This window comes from Pavona decussata, unplaced genomic scaffold, assembly GCF_977016875.1.
Source record: "Pavona decussata unplaced genomic scaffold, jaPavDecu1.1 SCAFFOLD_223, whole genome shotgun sequence".
NCBI lineage: Eukaryota > Metazoa > Cnidaria > Anthozoa > Scleractinia > Agariciidae > Pavona > Pavona decussata.
Genome location: NW_028145628.1, coordinates 2,164,878 through 2,185,248, shown reverse-complemented (window position 1 = coordinate 2,185,248; position 20,371 = coordinate 2,164,878). Strand labels below are relative to the sequence as shown.

General features: G+C 37.3%; 2 protein-coding genes and 1 long non-coding RNA gene across 3 annotated transcripts in view; 2 read left to right on the top strand and 1 right to left on the bottom strand.

Moving 5' to 3' along the window:
- Positions 1-20,371, top strand: part of LOC146459109 (uncharacterized) — a 76,217-nt gene that overhangs the window by 39,455 nt on the left and 16,391 nt on the right. The gene's annotated exons all lie outside the window — the stretch shown is intronic.
- LOC146459112 (ras-related protein rab7) lies at positions 14-5,873 on the top strand. Its single transcript, XM_085090058.1, has 5 exons — positions 14-105; positions 1,224-1,291; positions 2,340-2,466; positions 3,964-4,182; positions 4,993-5,873. Exons 2-5 carry the CDS (start codon positions 1,239-1,241, stop codon positions 5,209-5,211), a joined length of 618 nt encoding a protein of 205 aa, XP_084946184.1. The 5' UTR covers positions 14-105; positions 1,224-1,238; the 3' UTR covers positions 5,212-5,873.
- On the bottom strand, positions 6,538-20,367 carry LOC146459111 (splicing factor 45-like). The gene is made up of 13 exons (XM_085090051.1): positions 20,241-20,367; positions 17,604-17,686; positions 17,150-17,209; positions 16,760-16,792; positions 15,974-16,197; positions 14,514-14,734; positions 12,245-12,308; positions 11,561-11,610; positions 10,924-11,013; positions 9,505-9,581; positions 9,303-9,401; positions 8,852-8,930; positions 6,538-7,355 (listed from the first exon to the last, which is right to left on the bottom strand). The coding sequence occupies exons 1-13, from the start codon at positions 20,365-20,367 to the stop codon at positions 7,249-7,251; spliced, it is 1,314 nt and encodes a 437-aa protein (XP_084946177.1). The 3' UTR covers positions 6,538-7,248.

Below are 20,371 nucleotides of genomic sequence, written 5' to 3'. Positions count from 1 at the left end.
AATGTAGGTCGTGAAGTCACGAGACCTCGATGGTTTCAGGGTTCCGCCATATTACGTTGGATTGTGTCGCAACAGCGCTCAGTTTAGTGTTGTACCTTGAAATCGGTGAGTATAGAAGTTGTTTTCACTCAATTTACTAATGATCGTCCTTTTTAAGGGTCTTGTCATTTTATGCGATTGAGTATTGTCTTATTTGTCCCAAAGATCACTTGCATAGGCCAAGTTTTATGTGCCGTGGTTGAAGGGACGGTTTACGCTCATGTCTTACTTTGCCGGGGGACAGTAACAAATTTGTTCAAATCACAGCACAGGTTACAAGTTGATATGCGGTTGAGAGTGATGCGTTTAGTAATCTGTAGGATATACGGTGCTTTTGTCTGTTACGTGTATTTTAAAGCACCGGGCAAGAATGTTGCAATTGGTGAAGTGAAAGGAGAAAGCACTTCTGCAAATATCTGTTACGACCCTTCGATTTCGTAATTTGATAGAAACGAGTTGTGATTGCCATACAGTAGCCCGAGATTATAGTCGCTTTTTGTTGATCATTCGAAAGACTGTGAATCTCAATTGGTGTAATTGAGGGTCAAGCGCTAATGTGGAACCTTCGAGCTAAAATTACTGCAAGAATTGAATGCTAATTTTTGTAAGTGTGGAATATAGTTGACGATAAACCACATGTTTCCGTTCGTTGCACTTACAGAACCTTGACTAGTGTCACGTTCTGGCCTGTCTGAGAAAGGACATGAAATCGCAAAGTAATTAGCAACAATTTTCACTGCATTGAAAACACAATTAATTTAAAATGTCTTGCAAACCAGTGTCCTAAGCTGTAAAGTTTTAGGAATTGTATCTAGAGTGTTTGAATATTATACCCTTGGTTCTGTTCTAAATGTATTAGTAATTTTAACTGAGGCTGAACAGGTAAAGATGAGAGAAGGTCATGCATATCTGTGTACAATAAGTTTCTAGTGAGTTTGTCACTTGTATTGTATGAATTAAGTCTTGTTCTGTACAGCTTACATTGTTTTTGTTTTACAAAGGAAGTAATAAAATGGTAAAAGCGAATTAATATTTGAAGGAACACCAGCAAAACATGGCAATAAACAAGCAGTTTGGGATAGATTGTTGTCCTCATTCATACTCATGTTGTAGATTTGAAGAAGCTATAGGTTTAAAAAGCCTAAGACATTTGGACTTCACAAGTAAAATTTTATTTTTCCAAGGTGTTGAAAGTAAATATGGCATCCAGAAAGAAGGTTCTTCTAAAAGTCATAATCCTTGGGGACAGTGGGTGAGTAATGGACATGTACTCTTAATATCTTGATAATAATGTTTGGTTCATAACACTCAGACAATCCAATTAATGATGAAGCACTCTTTTGTCTTTCACATTTAGTTATCAATGATCCATCAGCCATTGAAACATACCCATTGTAATCCATGGTGATTTTCTACAAGTCACTCAATAGTTGTGAAGCAACTTGGACATTCACATTTCTATTTCATTAGCTTTCTAAGAACTCTGATTTCTGTACTCTTCTCATAGCAATGTTTGGCTTTTTCTTGTCTTTGGTTTATCTGAGCCAATTGCTAATGTTTATTTGTCAAGTCTGATCATGAGAAATAAGTTCTGAATGACTTTTCATCGTGCATAAGTTGACCCAGGCCTGAAAATTGTACATGTCTGTATTTACATGTTCGTTGTAGTACGTCAGGGACACAATGACCTTGATGATTGCCATCCTGATGCCTCTGGTTGTGGAAAATTGATTAGAAGTAACTAGGAACACACCAAAGTGCCACATAAATTTCAGTAGTGTCATAGACCCTATGCAAAAAATGGCTGACATTTTAGTAGTATTTTGTTTACATTCAAATTAGCCTTACTAACCTCGATCTTGACTTCAAAAATCAAAAGAATATTTCACCTTGAACAAGGCTAGTCACGCTAATTTGAATGCAGACAAAAGAATATTAAAATGTGGGCCATTTTTACGTAAGGTCTATACTAACTTTGTGTGCCATTGGTAAACAATGAAAAACACAGTCTAATTATTGTCTTCATGTTTTTCACACCAAGTTCATTTCACCGTGTGGTTGTAGAAATGCAGTCTGGAAACAGCACTTTAAATAAAGAAGTTTGCTTGTTTGTTCATTAGTTTCTTTGTCCATTCCTTCATTTAGCCATTCATTCAACCTGCAGATCAGGTTTTCCCCCACCGACCTTTGAGTCAAAACTCAAAATGTTAACCAGTTAAACACAATTTGTCCACTCTTATTACCAAATAGCTGCAACAAATGGTGCGTTGTCTAAACTTGTTCTTGTTGTGTTTATTAAGGGTTGGCAAAACATCACTTATGAACCAATATGTGAACAAAAAATTTAGCAATCAATACAAGGCAACAATTGGAGCTGACTTCCTCACAAAAGAAGTAATGGTTGATGACAGGCTAGTGACTATGCAGGTATGGTGATCATTTTATTTCTTTGTACTCTTTCGTGTATTTAAGGTCTAGAGCTCACAGTTGAGGAAGATAGATAAGGGTTACTTAAAATCCTGGACAACATCTCATGCGACATCACACGGAACTTCTCAAACTAATAAATAATTCATCAAGAGAAAACAAAGAAAATCACTATTGTGACCGTGGTTTGGATATGTGTTCCTAATTACCATAAAATTTTGCAAACTTTAGCCTTGAATTTCTCCAAGAATTATTGATCATTTGAGAAGCCATATCAAACACTCGAAAGTGTGTTTCATCAGATATCCAAACACCTCAAAGTTGTTTAAAAAAACTCAGCTGCGCCTCATTTTTTCAACCTACTTCTCAGTGTTTGACCATCAGTTTCTGATGAAACACGCTTTCTCATGTTTCATATATTACATCCAACACTGAGTGACCACACTTACCCTGTTGCATACAACCTTATGCCCAACAAAACTCTCACATTTGGGAATCCACTAGTGAATAACCTCTGGCAGCAGAAAAGTGAAATGTTACATTGTGTGCAATATTGCACCTTGTGTACCTGTACCTTGAGTCAGTGTGTTGTAAAAACAAATTGTTCACAATAATGGACAATGTAGTAGGTTTTTTTTGTTTTTTTTTTTTTTGTAATCAAGGTCTAAATTGTACCAACTTGCAGGTCACAGGGCCTGAAAATGTCCTTGTAAAGTGGGCTGTAATAAATGTTGTACTATTTTCTTTGCTGCACTGGGTGCATAAGATTGCACTCAAGTCAAGTTTAATGCAATGAAAGTATGTCCAGGGAACAACAAGTTCAATATCCTGGATAAAATAGTCCCTCTTGTCAGTTTGTGACTTTAAGTAAGATTACAGTCGTGTTCTGATTTTCTGTTTGTGTGTTAGGTAAATTTGAATAGGCCATTTCTGAGTTGCTTTGAACCTGGTTATGAAAGAGTCGCTTTGTTAAAATTAGTTTTCATTTGTATGCAAACAAAACTTATTTTCTCGTAAAAAGCTTTGCCTTGCTTTCATAATGAGCTTCAAAGCAACTTGGTAATGGCCTATTGTATCGTGCTCTACCAGCCTTTAAGGACAGTGCCTACTTTTGTTACTGCACATACATTCTGTGCATCTCAAGATACTCGGGTTTCCTCGGGTTTCCTATGCGTTTGCCTACCAATACAGGGATATTTCTGTGCGGTTTAAAACTACGTGGGGAAACCAGAACTTAGCAAAAGAAAATTGGGATAGTAAAGCTTCAATTTGGAAAAAATGCCATACATTCCTTTATATTTTACAGCTTTTTAGAATTATTGTTTAATTATCTCTAAAAAATGCTTGGTTACCCTCAGTTTTCTTTTTGGATTCCTATAGCCCTTGCTAAGATCTGCTTTTCCCACATAGTAATAAGCCTTGGAAAATTACTTCTGTATTAGTAGGCACCATCGTTAAGTATGTTCTGTTCTAATTCTTGTGTTAATTTTTTGACAGATATGGGACACAGCAGGACAAGAAAGATTTCAAAGTTTGGGCGTGGCATTCTATCGCGGTGCTGATTGCTGTGTGCTTGTATTTGATGTAACACAGCCCAGTACATTCAAGACGTTAGACAGCTGGAGAGATGAGTTTCTCATACAAGCAAGTCCACGAGACCCAGAAAACTTTCCATTTGTTGTCCTAGGAAACAAGATTGATTTGGAAAACAGAGCGGTAAGGTTTTTATTTGTGATCACTCAGTTCCATTCTACATTTCTGGTGATTCTCATAGAGAACCAATTACCACGTTCCTCAAATTTGACTGGAATCAAGCCTCTTGGCAAGTTTGGGTTCAGTTGTCTGGAAGAAGCGTCTTTTTGAAAGAAATGTGATGTTATGTGTTAAGTCTGGTAAATAAATCAAATGATGTATGTATAATTTCAGTGAGTAACACAAGCATACTCAGAAAAAGAAAATCTGAGTTCTCATGACAGGAATCGAACCTATGGCCTTATGATTACTAGTTCAGATGTTCTACCACTGAGCTACAGGAGACTTGTGTGAACTAGGCCATTTATGTCAGTTCATGGTTCTGAACAACTAGTAATCATACATTTTTGACTCGTAAACCTAGAACTTTAAACTAGGCCTAGTTCCCACAAGTCTCCTGTAGCTCAGTGGTAGAGCATCCAAACTAGTAATCAAAAGGTCTTAGGCTTGAGTCCAGTTTTGAGAACTCCGTTTTTCTTTTAGTTAGTATGCCTGTTTCACTGACTGAAAAAATAAAATACATTTAAAAAGTGTATTTCTGTTTAGAAAAGTGCTAGTATCACAAATGATGAAGCTGGAGGAAACAGGTTTGTACAGTGTTGAAGGGGTTAGCTTTTGTGATCTGCAGGTAGAGCTGAACCTTGCATGATATTAATAAAGGGATTAATAAAGATTGATCAAAACATAACAATTATCACCAAGCCCCAAGTAACCCAGGATTGCCAGCTTTATAAATGTGTAGTAAATCCTGTTTTTCTGTGCATATTTCTTCAGGTCTCTGCCAAACGAGCACAGGCGTGGTGTCACTCAAAGAACGACATTCCATACTTTGAGACTAGTGCCAAGGAAGCAATTAACGTCGAACAAGCATTTCAGACCATTGCCAAAAACGCCTTGGCACAGGAGACAGAGGTTGAGCTATACAATGATTTCCCGGACCAAATAAAACTCTCAGGCGACAACAAACCTAAATCAAACGACTGTGCTTGCTGAACAGACTCAATTGTTAGCATAACTGTAGTTCTTGAAGATCTTGTACTAAGTCAAAGATGAATAATCTCCTTTGTGAAAGAGGTGCATTTCGTTTCGGTCACAAATGGTGTTCACACTGGTTGGTAATATTCAGTGTGGTCAAAGCTCATGGCAACCGGAAAATATAGCCTGTCTTGTATCGTACAGCAAGCGCACTCTGCTGCTCAGTTCTTTCTTAACCCTTTAATTTCCAAAGTACCAAGAGTTCACAAGTCATATTAAAGAAAGCTTCAATTTGCAAAATATTGTAGAAACAAATGTGACCACATGAAAGTATTGTTCAGTAGATTTCATTTGAATGGTCACACTGGAATTTCAAAAAATAGTAGATTGAATTAATTTACTCTGGGAGTGAAAGGGGTTTGAGAAATGCATTTTTATCCAAGTTTTTGGTGTGGAAAAATGTCACATTGTCTGTAGTGTTTCCTCGTGAATTCACATGGCAGGTTGCTAAAACCACTCTGGGGCATTTTTTCACACAGAAATACTGATTTGCCATACTTGATTTATAAATGCGCATAATCAATATTGAGAAAAATATTGTGTAGTGACTACATTGGTAGATTGTAGAATGGAACCTACTGTGTAATTAATAAATAAAGTGTAAAAGTTTGGTATAAAGATTAAGGAGAATCTTTCATTTCATAGAAGATGGGGTATAAGTGTTAAACTGAGATAATCGTTCACTCTGACAATGGGCTCACGCTCGAAGTGTCAGCACTTGGATCTCTTTACAGTGGCCAATTTACCTTTAGTTAGTCAAACATTCGTTTCTATTCCCTACCAACGCAGCACCGTAGTTTATTTACAAACTAACCCCCTTATCCATAATTTTAACAGCAATGCAGCTTTTCAAAAATGCTCCTGTCCATTTGCTGGTAGTTTTGTTCATGAAAATTTAAAGTTGAATGGAGGGTGGCTGGTAGAAACCTACCCGACGTAATTGTGCAATGGTTAAATTTGCTCTCCAAAAAATTGGTATTATAGAGTGTGGAACCGAATTAACCTGATGCAGGTCTTGTGATTCTGCATCATTGGCAAGGGCAGATGTGGGGATAAGTACCGCCCTCCCCTACAAGGAGTCAAATACACCAGATTTGCCTTATTTCAAATCCTAAATCAACTAGATGATATTGTTCAATGATGTAACACCAAATGTATGGGAGTCAGTCTGGAGAATTAACATTCACATCAAAGGGGGGGGGGGGGGGGGGTTCGCCGGCCCTACTATTTGTGATTTTCACATCAGATCGTCGAACACAAGAAAGAATAAGAATCTGCAAGGAATGAATCGAAACACGGATTTTAACGTTATTTTTTAAAGACTTCCAGTATCATACAACGTTTGTTTATCCACAGTGGCATTCTTTTGTTCTGCTAATACACGCACTTTCTTTTTTGTGGGTTACAACACAGAAAAATTTCTCGACGTTGTAAACGATGTCCTCGGAGGATGTCATGTCCACGAGGCCACCTTGCAATCCAGTTACTGTCACGAAAAAGAGTTCAGTAATTAATTATCATTTCTTTGTGGCGATGGTTACAAGCACTTGCGTACGTGAACGCGTTTTGACACGTTTTAGACGCGTTTCAGACGAATTTTTCATTTTTTTTTTTTTTTTTTAGCTTGTTCCTCAAAATCGATTGTGCATTCACTTCTAGCTAATCAACCCCGTCGTTCTTTAGAGTTGTTAGAATTTCTTCAAGACAATGGCTGATTACAAATGAGCTTGAGGAATTTAATGTCCTTCGCACTATAGGTGCAGCCATCCACCTCTGGAAACTTACGGAATTATACGGAAAGGTAGCGAAAGAGTGCAGCCAAAGTGGGAGGTTGTGAAGGAGGGTTTGATTTGTGACGAAAACTGGGCAAAATACAGCTATGATTCCACAGCCACTAGACCACAGAAAAAAACTATCTTCTGCATAATTGTTTTTCCCTGTCCAGGACAATTTGAAAATCTGCACTGTGCAATGACCTGCAATGGGCTAGCTACTTTAAGCGAGATCGGCCATGAGATCGAGTCTTCTGAACTTGTCCAAGTTGTAAAACGAACCCCTGACAGTACGACCGCCAAAAAATCTTCCATTGAGATCAACAAGAGCTGAAAGTCAAACAGAAAAGCTTGATGTATTTTAATTATTGTAGCGAGAGTCCGTTAAAGCGGGAATTTATTTCAGTCAAACGCCTGTAATGTATTTTTGAAAGGGATTTAGTTGCTGTCCATATTGTATACACTCACACCCCGATCATAGAGTGTATACAATATGCGAGCCAGCGAGGCATGCGAGGCAGACGTGCGAGGCGTGAGAGGCATGAACAAAACATGCGAGGCATGAGCAACCCCCAACATAAACTGCTAACCGTTAAGCTAACCGGAGAGCTATTTAAGCTAACCTGAGTGCTATTTAGGCTAACCGAAGTGCTATTTAGGCTAACCGGAGTGCTTTTTAGGCTAACCGGAGTGTTTTTTAGGCTAACCTGAGTGCCTCGCACGTCTGACTCGCATGTCTGGCATGCCTCGCTGGCTCGCAGATTCTGCATCCCCTCGGGGTGTCTTGGGTGTCCGTAATAGCGAGGTGTCCGCAAGGCGAGTCAGTTGACTGTAATGGGACGTTCTAAGAATTTTCCGCCACTCCCGGTGGAGGGGCAGATTCCGATAGGGCTCGGATTCTAAATACTTACTCCCACAGGTCCTAAATTCAATTTCAACAATTCCTATAGGGTTGTTTTATATCATTCCCATTTTCCTAAGAACCCAAAACTGTTTCATCACGATATAAAAATAGTAAATGCAGATTCCGAAAGGGTAATTTTCTTATTTTAGCGATTCCGATTGATTCCGAACCCCCCATTTGTGAGAGAAATCACGGATTCCGACAGGGCCCAATAGGAATATACCAAAATATGCCCTCCATAGGGGGGTGCGGATAAAAAATGGAACGTCACAATGGTACACCAAAAGGTTCGGTTCATTTGGTATTTCAGGGAATCATCTTATTTTGGAACCTATTCTTTATGTGTCTGGAATAAACGGAATACTCCAATCCTCTACTGACAGCAGAGGAAACAAAATAAAAGGATTGTAGTGTACAGGAAATTAAGCAGAACCGCGATATTCTTGGATTTATTTTGTTTTTCTTGCAATAGGGAGAACTCCGTTCTTTAAAGATATTTCTAAAAAAAGAATTGGAAACTTTCGCTCCTACGGCATTTAAACACTACAGTATTATTACAGAAGCATAAAGTTGTCAATGTTTACAGCCCACTGCCACGTTCACTTGCTCTAGATGACATACATAGATTAATAACACCTCCCTTTGTAGCTTGCGCAGTGACGGAATGAACATGTCGTCAGTTTAAAGACTACGAAGGGCGAAGAATTCATGGGCGAAATCGGGACTTTCGAGCGGGAAGAAATGTTCCCAGGGGCTCTTCTCCCCCGTCTTGTAAACTTCACAAATACCGATTTCGCCCATAAATCCTTCGCCCCATCCCGACTTTCTGCCCCTTGTGTGACCCCTTGTACGTCCTTACACTTTTGACTCTACTTTACTCTACCGTTAAATAAAGCAGAGATTTTTAAGAACAGACATTCACCTTTTATCGCGGACTCAACTCGCTGAAATTCCACAAAAATCCTCACCGTCTCCTCCTCCTCTACCACTCCCTGGGGAAACTGAATGAATGCAACATGAACAATGAGAAAGTGAAGGCTACAATCTGGGGGAGGGGGTGGGGGAATACTCCCCTATATAAGAGTTTCGTTTTTGAACCGTTTTGGTCTGAAAGTCCATTATAATTTAATATGTAAGTCAATTTTTCTACTAAATGTATTACCAATGTATTACAGTGAAAAATCAAAATGTATAAAAAAAAAAAGAAAGAAAGTCGAGGGTTCAACACGGCAAATTGCTACTTTGTCGCAGGGGATATAGCACGAAAATCTGGTCATCTGATTGGTCCATTTTGTTCACGTGATCGAAATACGGCTCTCTGATTGGCTATAGTCTATAACAACCCCCTTGCTACTACTGGGACTGAGACCTACCTCATAAATGATAACTTTAATAACTTCTCCATATTTAGCACATTCCTCTACAACTTCAGGCTGCAGATCATCATCCACTTCACCAGGACCTACCATGTTCTACAAATCAAAACGAGACCAGCCAATCACACAAATGGTCAACAGGCACCAACACAGCTGAACTCATCAATGTTTCCATTTGATAATAACGAGACAAACTCACTCTGAGAACAACAACTTTACTGGGATTCTTCATCACATTTGTCACCGGCTCTGTTTCTTTAAGAGCAGCCTTCGATTCTGTTGGCAAGGAGAGTTACGTTCAAAACATTGATTCTCCACAATTGATACCAGTACTGAGAATTTGGTGGTAGATAGGGAAAGTAAAAGGAAAGTCTACACATTTGGGAAGCAGGTGGTCCATTTAACCAATGCTTATAATAACTTAAGTTTTTGCCACCCCAAACATGTTGGCTACTAAAAATAATTTATTGTTGTTTACTTTGAAATGTGTACACATAGTCTATTTGAGGAATGGACCATACATCTTGTATTTTTGTTTGTTTGGAGGGAAGTCATTATTGTCGCCTAAGTGTAGCCGTACCCACATCCCGGGGAAAAACAGGAGGAGGGTGGGTGCCGCTACTGGTAGACTATCACTTTTGCTATATGAAATACACAGAGAGTTGGCACAAAAATCCCTAATGGTTAAAGCCCACTCTTTGTGTGAGCTTCTTCTCTTAGAATAAAAAAACAGTTGAACATACAGAGCATGTAAATAAGGGGAATTATCATAACCGTCCCATTTGAAACTTCAGAGTAACTGAAGGGTTTTCGAGCAAGACTAGCCAGTTAAGTCCATTTTTTTGCCTTAAAATTGAAATTGCTCTCAATAAGCCCTGTTTTCGCACATCAACATGCCAGAAACTTTGTTGCTTCATACATTTTGGAGCAAAATCTAAATAAACAAGAAATAGCTTAATATAAATTTTCTTGAAAAACCAAGCAACTTACGTAAGACACTGACACTCAACTCATTTTGTTGTTGTTGTTGTTCTTATGTATATGAGACTAAACCAAGTTAAGCAAAGCATTGATGGTTGTGCTCAAAAGAATTCAGTTAAGGGGGCAATACACCTAAATTTGAATGAAATTTGAAGAGGTTTTAAGAAGGGATGGAGGAAAGAAAATGATTTTTGGAACACTAACAGACAGTTGATACCCACGCAAGAGCACCCTGGGTTGCTAGTGGACTAACTTGGTATCCGTCTATTAATTATTAACTACAAATTCTAATTTTAAAACTTCACTAAATCTTCAATATTTCTTATTTCTCTTAATTTTACCAATCCTCCAAGAAAAACTACCCCTCCCAAATATACCCAAAAATTCACAAAATACCCCACAACACTTATTCACAATATGATGACAGGGTTTTTGGATTGCTTGAAATGCGAACGAGATATTTCCATTAAAGCCATGTCAAATGGGGGAAAAATGGCGTTCAGGTGTAACTCCCCCTTAAGGGCTAATTTCTCCCTTGTGTAGGTCGCTTGCGTTTTCAACAAATCTAATGAGCTCTTTAAAAAAAATTTCTGACATGAGAGCAGTGATGAAAATTTGAATGTTGATATCAGGCTACCTTTGTCTTGGTTGATAATTTTTCCTCCTCGCTTGCTTGTTTTTTCCACCTGTAGGCATGTGTTAATTCCTTGCTCCTGTTTTCCTAAACCTATCACAAAAAATGAGGTCTATTACAAAACAACTAAACTGTCAAAACTCAGAATTATAATATCTCTCAGTTAGTATGCATGGTGTCAAATTTTGCAGGCTGTATTTCATTGTACAACCCACTAAACTTCAACTAGTTTCCTTTCCCATGCATCCGATTAACCCCAAAGATGTAATAAATATCTTTCTAATCTTCATGCTCAGGCCATAAATCAAAAGGAAAAACTCAGTCTGTAACTTACAGTAAGGACCTCAAACTCGGTTAGTAAGGGGTCATTCTCATACCCAGAGTCCTCAGGCTCTTTGGCAAGAGGTTGGTCGCCAGGAGAGACTAAGGGAAACTGGAATTTCATTACAACATGATTTCTGCAGTAAAACAATGCAAGCTGTTACAGGGAAGCCAATCAAAAATAAATTCCAGTTCCCCAGAGTCTCTCCTGGCGACCAACCGCTGGCCAAAGGGCCTGAGGACTCTGGGTACGACATTGGTAAGAGGTATACATACTGGTAATTAAAACATTTAAACAATAATTTTTGTTTCTCGTTACCTTGCCCATCTTTCCACCCATATTTTGCCATTATCTGAGATGCCACAGGACTGAAAAGTGGAAATGACAACATTAACAACAACATACCAATAACCAACCTTTAGAACACTTGACAACAATAGAGCATTAATGAAACCTTTTTCAATCACAATATACAACCACTTTACAAATGTAAGGATAAGAGGAAAATATACCAGTAAAATTAGACAATAGAAGAAAATGCAACAAAAATTACAATGAAGGATGCAACCACGGAATTATGACAATAGCCTTACAGTTTGGTTGTGAGGTAACTTTGAAATAAGGCTATCTGTCTGTCTGTCTCTCTATCTATCTAACTATCTAAGTATTTAATTTATCTGTTTATCTATAAAGTTGTGTCTCTCCACTCCCAAGGATGGAACCGTCAATTTGCATTTGGTTTGCATGTTGTACATTGTATTTGAACACAATAATAACGAAGTTTGCACGATTGAGAGATGAATTCATAAACTAGAAAAATGCACTACTACTTTACGTTTCTGTATGCACGCTGAAATTATAGTAATTATTTACTGCAACTCAACTTTACTGTTATTTTTCTATAATAATTGCAATTAAGTTAAAGGTTAATTCAGGGTCTAAAAAAACAGCAACATTGAAAAACTCTGGCCTTTTCTATTAAAGAAAAGAAAAGAATGTTACCTGGCAGAAAAGCCAACTTTTGGTTTTTCCCCGCTTGAGACAGGCCACTGTTCTGATACTGGCTCTGACAGAAAAAATGTTTTGAGAAAACTGTTGTCTGTTTTAAAACAAAGAGAAAGGAACTACAGACAAAAATTTGAGTCTTTCAATTCCTTAAGCCAAATTTTTTTGGTTTAACCGTTTGAAAGGTGAAATTCACATTTAATGGTATGAGTAATGATATGGTATGCGCAGATCAAAAAGAGACATTTTCTGGAACAAAAGGACAACCTTAGAAGGTACTCCAGTTTTCCATTACATTTTAGCAATTTCTCTATTCCTCAGTTGTTTTTTGTGTGCAGAGGAAGAAAACTGTGTGCATAAAAACATGAATGGGATTTTCGAATACTCAGAATGAAATAACTGAGAAATAAAGAAACCATGAGACTAAGCATTCCTGAATTGACGTCACAACCCTAATATCTCCAGTCTCCCATCTTGTGAAGTATTGCACCCTACCGGAAGTGGAATTTGACGCTTATATATGCCTCATACTCCGGGAGGAAAATCGATACAGAGTTTTCTTTTTTATTTTCTTCGATTTTTGTACAAGAACAATAATTATATTAACGTTAATAAAATTTGATCAAGCAAATAAAAAAATTCTATCATATAATATACACCTAAGGTCATGAGATTACAGGAAACGATTACCAAAGACAAAGTCTTGGTGTTGAAGCTAATTCTACCAACAAGCACCTGACAAGAAATTAAACAGACCCCAGCTGTTCAAAAAATAAATTACTCTATCCAGTAGATAAATCCTTATCCACCGTATTTTTTTTGCTATACAGACCTCCCGGCAAGTAAATAAGCTACTATATTTTATGCTGCCCTTGGTTGTTCTGACACACATACAAAAGCAGGGCTCGAGACTAACGGTAGCCAACTAGCCACAGGCTAGTTGAAATGCAGTTTTGGCTAGTGGGTTTTGGGCTTTCACTAGCCAAAATGGCTAGTGAAAATTTCAGGCATTTTTATAGTGGAAAGAAACCGCAAATTGAAATCAACTCTGAGAGAACACAGCTAACAAGTACTCTGTTGACAAATATGAAAGTATGTGGAAATACTGAAATACCAAAAAGCAAACGAACGGTAACTCTTTTTCAGGCCTTTTCCGTAAGGAGCGACAAGCGACAGAAACTGTTTCTGCCAATAATTAGTTGCGCGTGAAAACACACATAACGTCACCATAGCGTTGATCAGCAATCGGGTTGCAATTTACATGAACAACGAGGTTGACTGGTCACGTACGCGAACGCTTTCAGAAAAAGGATTTGTTATTGTGGAAGTTGAGGAGTTATGATTATGAAATCCATTTAATTCCTATGTTTGCTAATTATAATTAAAGTAAAGTTAAATTACTTTAACAAGGGCGTGTGAATCGACATTTTTGGAAGGAATGTTTGCTATTATAAATAAACAACACGCCCGACAAGCTAACAAAACCAGTGAAACGTAAATCGAATGAATTTGACAATTTGTCTTGAACGGAACTAAATATAAAAAAATAAATAAAAACTAGGTGATATTTCTTTCATCTTTTTTAAACATATCTATTTGTATACAGTCCGTCACATTGCTTTTATGCAAATGTTTGTTGGGATTACGCGCCCAAATGAACATGTTTGAATGCCTGCCGATTGAGAAAAGGTCGTCTTTAGTTTCTAAATACGGTTCAAGATTTTAAATGATTCTCAGATTCTGACTCATCGAAGCTTATTTCGGACAACCTGAGATGCGTTCTTACTCAGGATGTGCAGTATATTCTCGACTTAACACATTGCACATCATTTTCTCTGGCTTAACGGGATGACAATAAAAAACCTGAAGAAGTCATGTCTACAAGTTTGCGACATTTTTTGCCTATCAACATTGTATAATTTAAAAGTTAAAATGTCTACCCTTCCGCAATTCCCCCCATGTTTGAAAGTTCTGGCCAGTAAAAATTGGTTTTGGCTAGTGAAATCAAGGTTGTCACTAGCCACTGGGCTAGTGAGAAAAAAAATTAGTCTCGAGCCCTGAAAAGCCCAATTTAATATGAGATCAAATGAAGGGGTGAGCAGAATAAGGCCCTAAATGACTTTTGGTGTAAGATTAAATCCTCCTTTTGTTTCACAAGTGAATGCAAGACAATTTGCAAGGAGAATCTAGTAATTTATCCAATGTCACTTATGGCTTTTTCCCAGGCACCCCTTAAAATACAATATTTAAATGAATATTTCAATACCTGACTCCTGCATAAGAGATGAAGGAGGTGCGATTGCTGCTCCACCGCCATAACGGTCACGAGACGGACGGCTGTTATAACTGTCGTCATCATCATCATTACCTCTGCGCCTTCCTCTATCTCTTCCTCTGTCTCGACTGTGGTAATCCCTATCACGATCCCTGTCTCGATCCCTGTCACGATCTCGATCCCGATCTCTGTCACGGTCTCGGTCCCGATGCCTTTTGAATTAAAGGTTAAAAAGACAGCACAGTGATGTTAAAAAACAAACAGATTGTGAAAGAAAGGTACATGTAAAATCCAGCAACAGGGAAAAGCAATGCTTACATTGAATAATAACTTTATAATAAGAATATTATTATTATTATTATATAAACACCAATGAAATACCAGGTGAGCTTTCGCGCGAAACATGTTATCTTTACACGTGACTACATATCAAATTGCGCCTTTTGCAATGATCATGATCAATCAATGCTCAATCATTGGTGTTTATATAATAAAAAGAACATTACATGGCCGCTTGGAGATACAAAGTTTCTCTTCTCAAAGAGAAATTTCATATCTCTGCATGGTCATAGTGGCAGGAGACATCTTGAAGTACACTAATATACGATAGAGGGAGCCCATTAATTAAAGCCTTGTGGTTTCTCATGGGCTTCTTCCCCACCTTCATTTTATCATTGTTACACTTGAAACTTGAAACAAGAAATTCAACAGTCAGATTAGTTGAGAATTCATACTCAAAGCATGTCCAGGGTTTCTTCTAGACTATGGCATTGCAGGATAATACATGTTACGCCACCAATCTATCAATTGTTTCATTCCTAAGTACTATGTGAGAATTTTAAATATCTTGGCCCCTATTCATGAAAAGCTGTTAGGCAGTCAGACTTGTGATCTGGAGGTGCTGGATTCAACTACCGCTTTACCCACAAGCTATTCTTGGTGGTCCCTTGTTCAGCTCCTGGGCTGTCCTTGTAAATAGCCGACTGATGTTCCTCCTGCCAGTAAGGAGGGATTTTTAACCTTTTCTATTGAACTTGGATTATTAATAATTATTTTGTTTTATTGTTTGAGCGAAGTGCCTGAAAACTAGCTTGTTACAGCTAAGTGCACCCCCACTATAAACAAAGCATTTACATTTTTTGGACACGTCCTTCTGGATGAAAGCTTTTCAAAAGCTTTTTTATAAGGTTTAAACCTTTTAAGCCCTAATAGTAATCAGCATCAAATTTATCCTTGTAATATCAATGCTTCTTCAACCCCTGTGTTCATGAGAATCAAGGATATGATCACCCAAGGTGAATTTTCTTGATATCTTAATAGGTTCTCCACAGTAGTTTTAATATAAGAAAAGTATGGGGACAAGATAGGAGAATTTGTACTTTTGATATTAAGGGTTAAAGGATTAAAACATTTGAAGTTGTTTGACTGTATGTTTTGTTTTTTCTTCATACCTTTCTCGATCTCTGTCATAATCTCGGTCTCTTGATCTCTCTCCTCTGTCCGTCCTCTCTGACCTTTCATCTCTTTCACTTCTATGATTTTCTTTGTCTTCCCGAAACTTCTGTTTTACAACTTCATAATCATTAGGCTTCATGGGGTCGTATTCATCAATAACTACAGCAAGTGAAGCTTCTGTCTCTATGAAGGGCTCTGGCACCTTATGTAAGTCAATATCCTGGGACATTAAATAGAATTAAGTTAATGTTCACGAGGATGGCATTAAATTGCCATAACAAATAGACCATATTCAAATCCTAGACGTATTAAACTGGAATGAGCTTGCACACAAGGCTTAAGCAGAGGAAGCTTTTCACATGCAGAATCTGCATATGAAAAGATACAGAATTTGATATATTCTTTAACAATTTTATACTCCCCCTTTAGATCAATCGGAAAATACAAATTGACGCATGTAAAGAAGGACCTTAAACACATTTCTAAGTGACTTTTGATGTACTTGGTCAAATTCTCCTTTTGTTTCCCAGGTGAATACAGAGCAATTTGGAAGGAAATTCTAACAATTTATCAGAAGTCACGTACGACTTTTTTGAAGGCACCCCTTCAAGTACTAGAATATGGATTATTTTGTCTTAATTGTTCTAATTTCAAAGAGAAAAAATCCCAAAGTAACACAGTGACAGTAAAAAAAATTCTTAAGTCACGGTAGTTCACTTCACTGGTGAAAACCAGTTTTCTTGCGTCAAACTTTTGTTTGACATTTGTGATTTATAGCTTACCAGCATTTCCCTGCCATCAATATCACTGGAATCCTGAAAAGAAAACAATTAAAAATAATTGTAAATTTCTTTTCACCACTTTCTCTATTCATTCTTTATTTAATAAGCAAGTAGTAAAAAACCAAAAGTTTGAGAAAGTGACCTGCAATCACTGACAAATGCCTTACAAATGCCTTACAAATGCCTTACTTCTGAACAGGAAGGATATAGGTCTACAATCACAGAAATTAAAAAAATATGAACTGGGCTGAGAAGCTAAAAGTAACAAAGAAATATCACAATGTTGCTAACTGTAAGTTTGCCAAAGCCATGTAGTAATCCAAAAAACTTACTTTTATCACAAGATTGATTAGTATGAAATAAAGTTTACATTGCCGCAGCCATATTTACCTCCACATCTTCAGCTGGTCTTTTATTCCCCAAGACTACTTGATTGACAGATTTTGTTTTCTGTAATGGAAAACAATTTACAAAATTTGACATTCTTACATAAACTTAATAAATAGCACCTTGCTTTCACAAGGCCAAAGTTTCCTCCATTCATTTTATTTATATATTATTTTATTTTAAATTGTTACAAGTTGTAAGTTACCTGGAAACTACAACGTAGGCTTACTTTTCATAATAATTTGTTACATGAAGCCGTTTCAGATTCAAAACAAACATCACTAACTACCGACTGACGAGGTCTTTCCACAAAACTAGTTTAATGCTATTTATTGTCGCATATGTAAATAATAATTGTGTGCAGAAAGTAAAATTAATGCAAATTACTTATAATAGGTTTTTCGTGAACAGGATTATGTTATTGTGAAAGGCATATAATAATTATATTTTCTCTTACAGACGACAAGACTGGTTTTGTCTGGGCAACTTTCTTTCTCTGTAGCTGAGTCTGTAGAAGCTTGTAACTTGATGACCAACCCGCTATAAAGAAAATCATGGAATGATCAGGACCAAAAAATAAGTACTAATGAGTCGACCTCAATGTTTGCAAACATTGGAATTAACTTACACTGCTGCTTAATATAGGCACATTAGAAGAGTTTTTATGCCGATCGTGGCAATTTTGCACTCCACTTCCTTGGCGCTCACCATTCTGGAAAGCCATGTAACAACATAGCATACCATAAACTGCGCTTATAAGCACCCTCCACCCCCTCCCCCCCCCCCTGATTATAGGCCCATCTACCTGTAAACCATAAAACACATCTGATTACATGCCCCCTCTAGTTTCGTTTGTGTCGTCAGTTTTAAATTTGTTCCAAATATTGGCGTTTGCTCAATAAAAAAACCAGTAAATGAAAAATGTATTTCGATTAAAACTGCTATTCCTCGTTTCCAAACGATTTTTTAATTCAGCTTATAAACCTCCCAAATATAAACCCCCCTGTTTATATGCCCATCTAAAACCGCAAGTACAAACTATTTAAGTTGTATAAGCCCAGGGCTTATAAGCCGGACTTTATAATAGGTCTGATTGGTTAAATTAATTGGTGGCAAGCACACAAAATCGCAGGAGCTGGTACTCTAAGCAAATGACAGGAAATTTAATTGCGAACATCTGAGATGTATACTTTGGTGATTTTATACAGGATCATGGTGATTAGCGAGAACCCCCCCTTTCAGTATCAGGCAGTATCAGGCACACCATTTTTACCAAAATTTCCAGTTTATCTGGATGATAAACAGGAACAGGAACATACAAAAAAAAACATATATACAAAAAGTTTTCAGAATAAATGGATGACCTTCGGATACTCCTGACCTCTTTTTTAATTCCAATTGGTTACAATGGAAATAACTGTCCCATTAGCATAAAATTTCCATTTTATTGCCTTCTTTTGCCATCACTGTGCCACAAAATGCTTTTTGATCAACCAATGAAATTGCAAGTTTGGAACGACTGGAAAAAAAGTCTTTTCATTTGACACAGAGAGTTTCCAAAAATTTCCAACCAATGATTATGGCTACATTACTTGCAAAAAAATTCGGACGTTAAAATTTCGAACATTTTATTTCGGACGTTTAATTTTCGGACACTTTTTCCCTCATTTTGGACAATTTTCCGACAAAAATTTTGGACACTGCGCTGAAACATGCCTAAAGTAAATTTACAACGAAACAACATGAATTGGAGGTACAGGCTTTCTCCAATTGCAAAGGGAGGGCTTGAGATAGTCCTCCGAGCTACGTTTAAAATTGAAGACATCAAGCAGTTTCTGCTTCTTCATCTCAAAGAGCTTATTCAAAAGAACTATGAGCTTCTTGATCTATCACCTCGGTCACCGACGGCTACAGATGAAGAACGACACGCTCGTGACAATGAAGAGGACCTTTCAATTGTGTTGATTGATGATGATGAAGATGAAGAGGATTAGCACCACTGGCACTGGCAATGCAATTACTGTATCATAAAACTGGGCTAGGGTCGAAGATTAAAATATAAATTGCAAAATTAAATGGAATTTATCTATGTTTTTGTCTTTCATAAAAGAAACAAATATTTTCCTTTCTAGTGATAAAAAGAACAGCTGAGCAAAGCCGCCTAATCCAAATTCTAGCCATATCATGTACATTGGCTTTGAATATGTGATACCGTCGCCCAGAAAGTACTTTTAAAGTTTTATACTATACTGTAAAAATTTCGGACGCTTAAAATTTCGGACGCTTAAAAATTTCGGACGGTTTTATTTTCGGACACTATTTTTGTCCGAAATTAAAGTCGTCCAAAATTTTTTGCAAGTAATGTATTTGGAAAGCACCCCAGGCCATTTTTGCTGACTGCTGTGATTGGTGTATTTACTTGCCTAGTGCATCGCTAGCTTTTGGCATAGCCGTGACAAAAGCCATATTGGTGGCAATGTTTAACATGCCAGTAGGTGATATAATTATAATGGCCTGAAGTGTCCTCTGCGGCACGAAGAGGATATTAAGTGAGTAAGTAGGTGGTACATTATGTTCCAATCAGCCAGACAACCTGGTTTAATCAAAAGAGTTAAAGTGATACACATACATTTTACACTACATGAGATCTCTGAAGAGACTAGAGTTTTCTGGTTTGAATGACTCCACAAGCCTACAGCTTTTATACTCTACCGATCATGTATAAATAAAGGTTATCTAGTGTCTGAATTTTGCTTAAACAATATGAGATTTTAAAGGCATAAGCTTAAATATACATGTATCAGTAGTAAGCTTTCAGCTGTGCGTTAACAAAACGATAGGGTGAGAGTGTCGACAAGATATTTCATCACTGCATCACTTCACATTTCTAAGCATCATACTGTGTTTATTCCTTGACTCAAACCATTTCTTCATGTCCACTATAAAGGATTTGAGCTACTACAAAATGAAACTTTTCTGTGCGGCATACATCACAAGCTTATATATTTTGATCTAGGATACTTTGAAACTAAAACTACAATTAACATCACAAGAAAATGACAAATTATAAATCAAAAATTGCAAGTTGACTCACAAAGCTTTGTAATGTCTGTTCCTTCCGTGGAATTTGACTGCATTGGGACGCCATCGATGTCGACTCCATCGTAAAGCGACATCTTGTTCCTCAACACTCGAGGAGGACAAGCTTGGTAACCGCACATATGA

Excerpts from the sequence above, each read along its gene's own strand:
- LOC146459112 (XM_085090058.1), top strand. The coding sequence starts at position 1,239 with ATGGCATCCAGAAAGAAGGTTCTTCTAAAAGTCATAATCCTTGGGGAC. Across the intron at positions 2,467-3,963 it reads ACAGGCTAGTGACTATGCAG|ATATGGGACACAGCAGGACA; the intron begins GTATGGTGATCA and ends ATTTTTTGACAG. Across the intron at positions 4,183-4,992 it reads TTGATTTGGAAAACAGAGCG|GTCTCTGCCAAACGAGCACA; the intron begins GTAAGGTTTTTA and ends ATATTTCTTCAG.
- LOC146459111 (XM_085090051.1), bottom strand. The coding sequence starts at position 20,367 with ATGTGCGGTTACCAAGCTTGTCCTCCTCGAGTGTTGAGGAACAAGATG. Across the intron at positions 17,687-20,240 it reads AACAGACATTACAAAGCTTT|CGGGTTGGTCATCAAGTTAC; the intron begins GTGAGTCAACTT and ends TTTTCTTTATAG. Across the intron at positions 7,356-8,851 it reads AGTTGAGTCCGCGATAAAAG|CTCTTGTTGATCTCAATGGA; the intron begins GTGAATGTCTGT and ends TTTGACTTTCAG.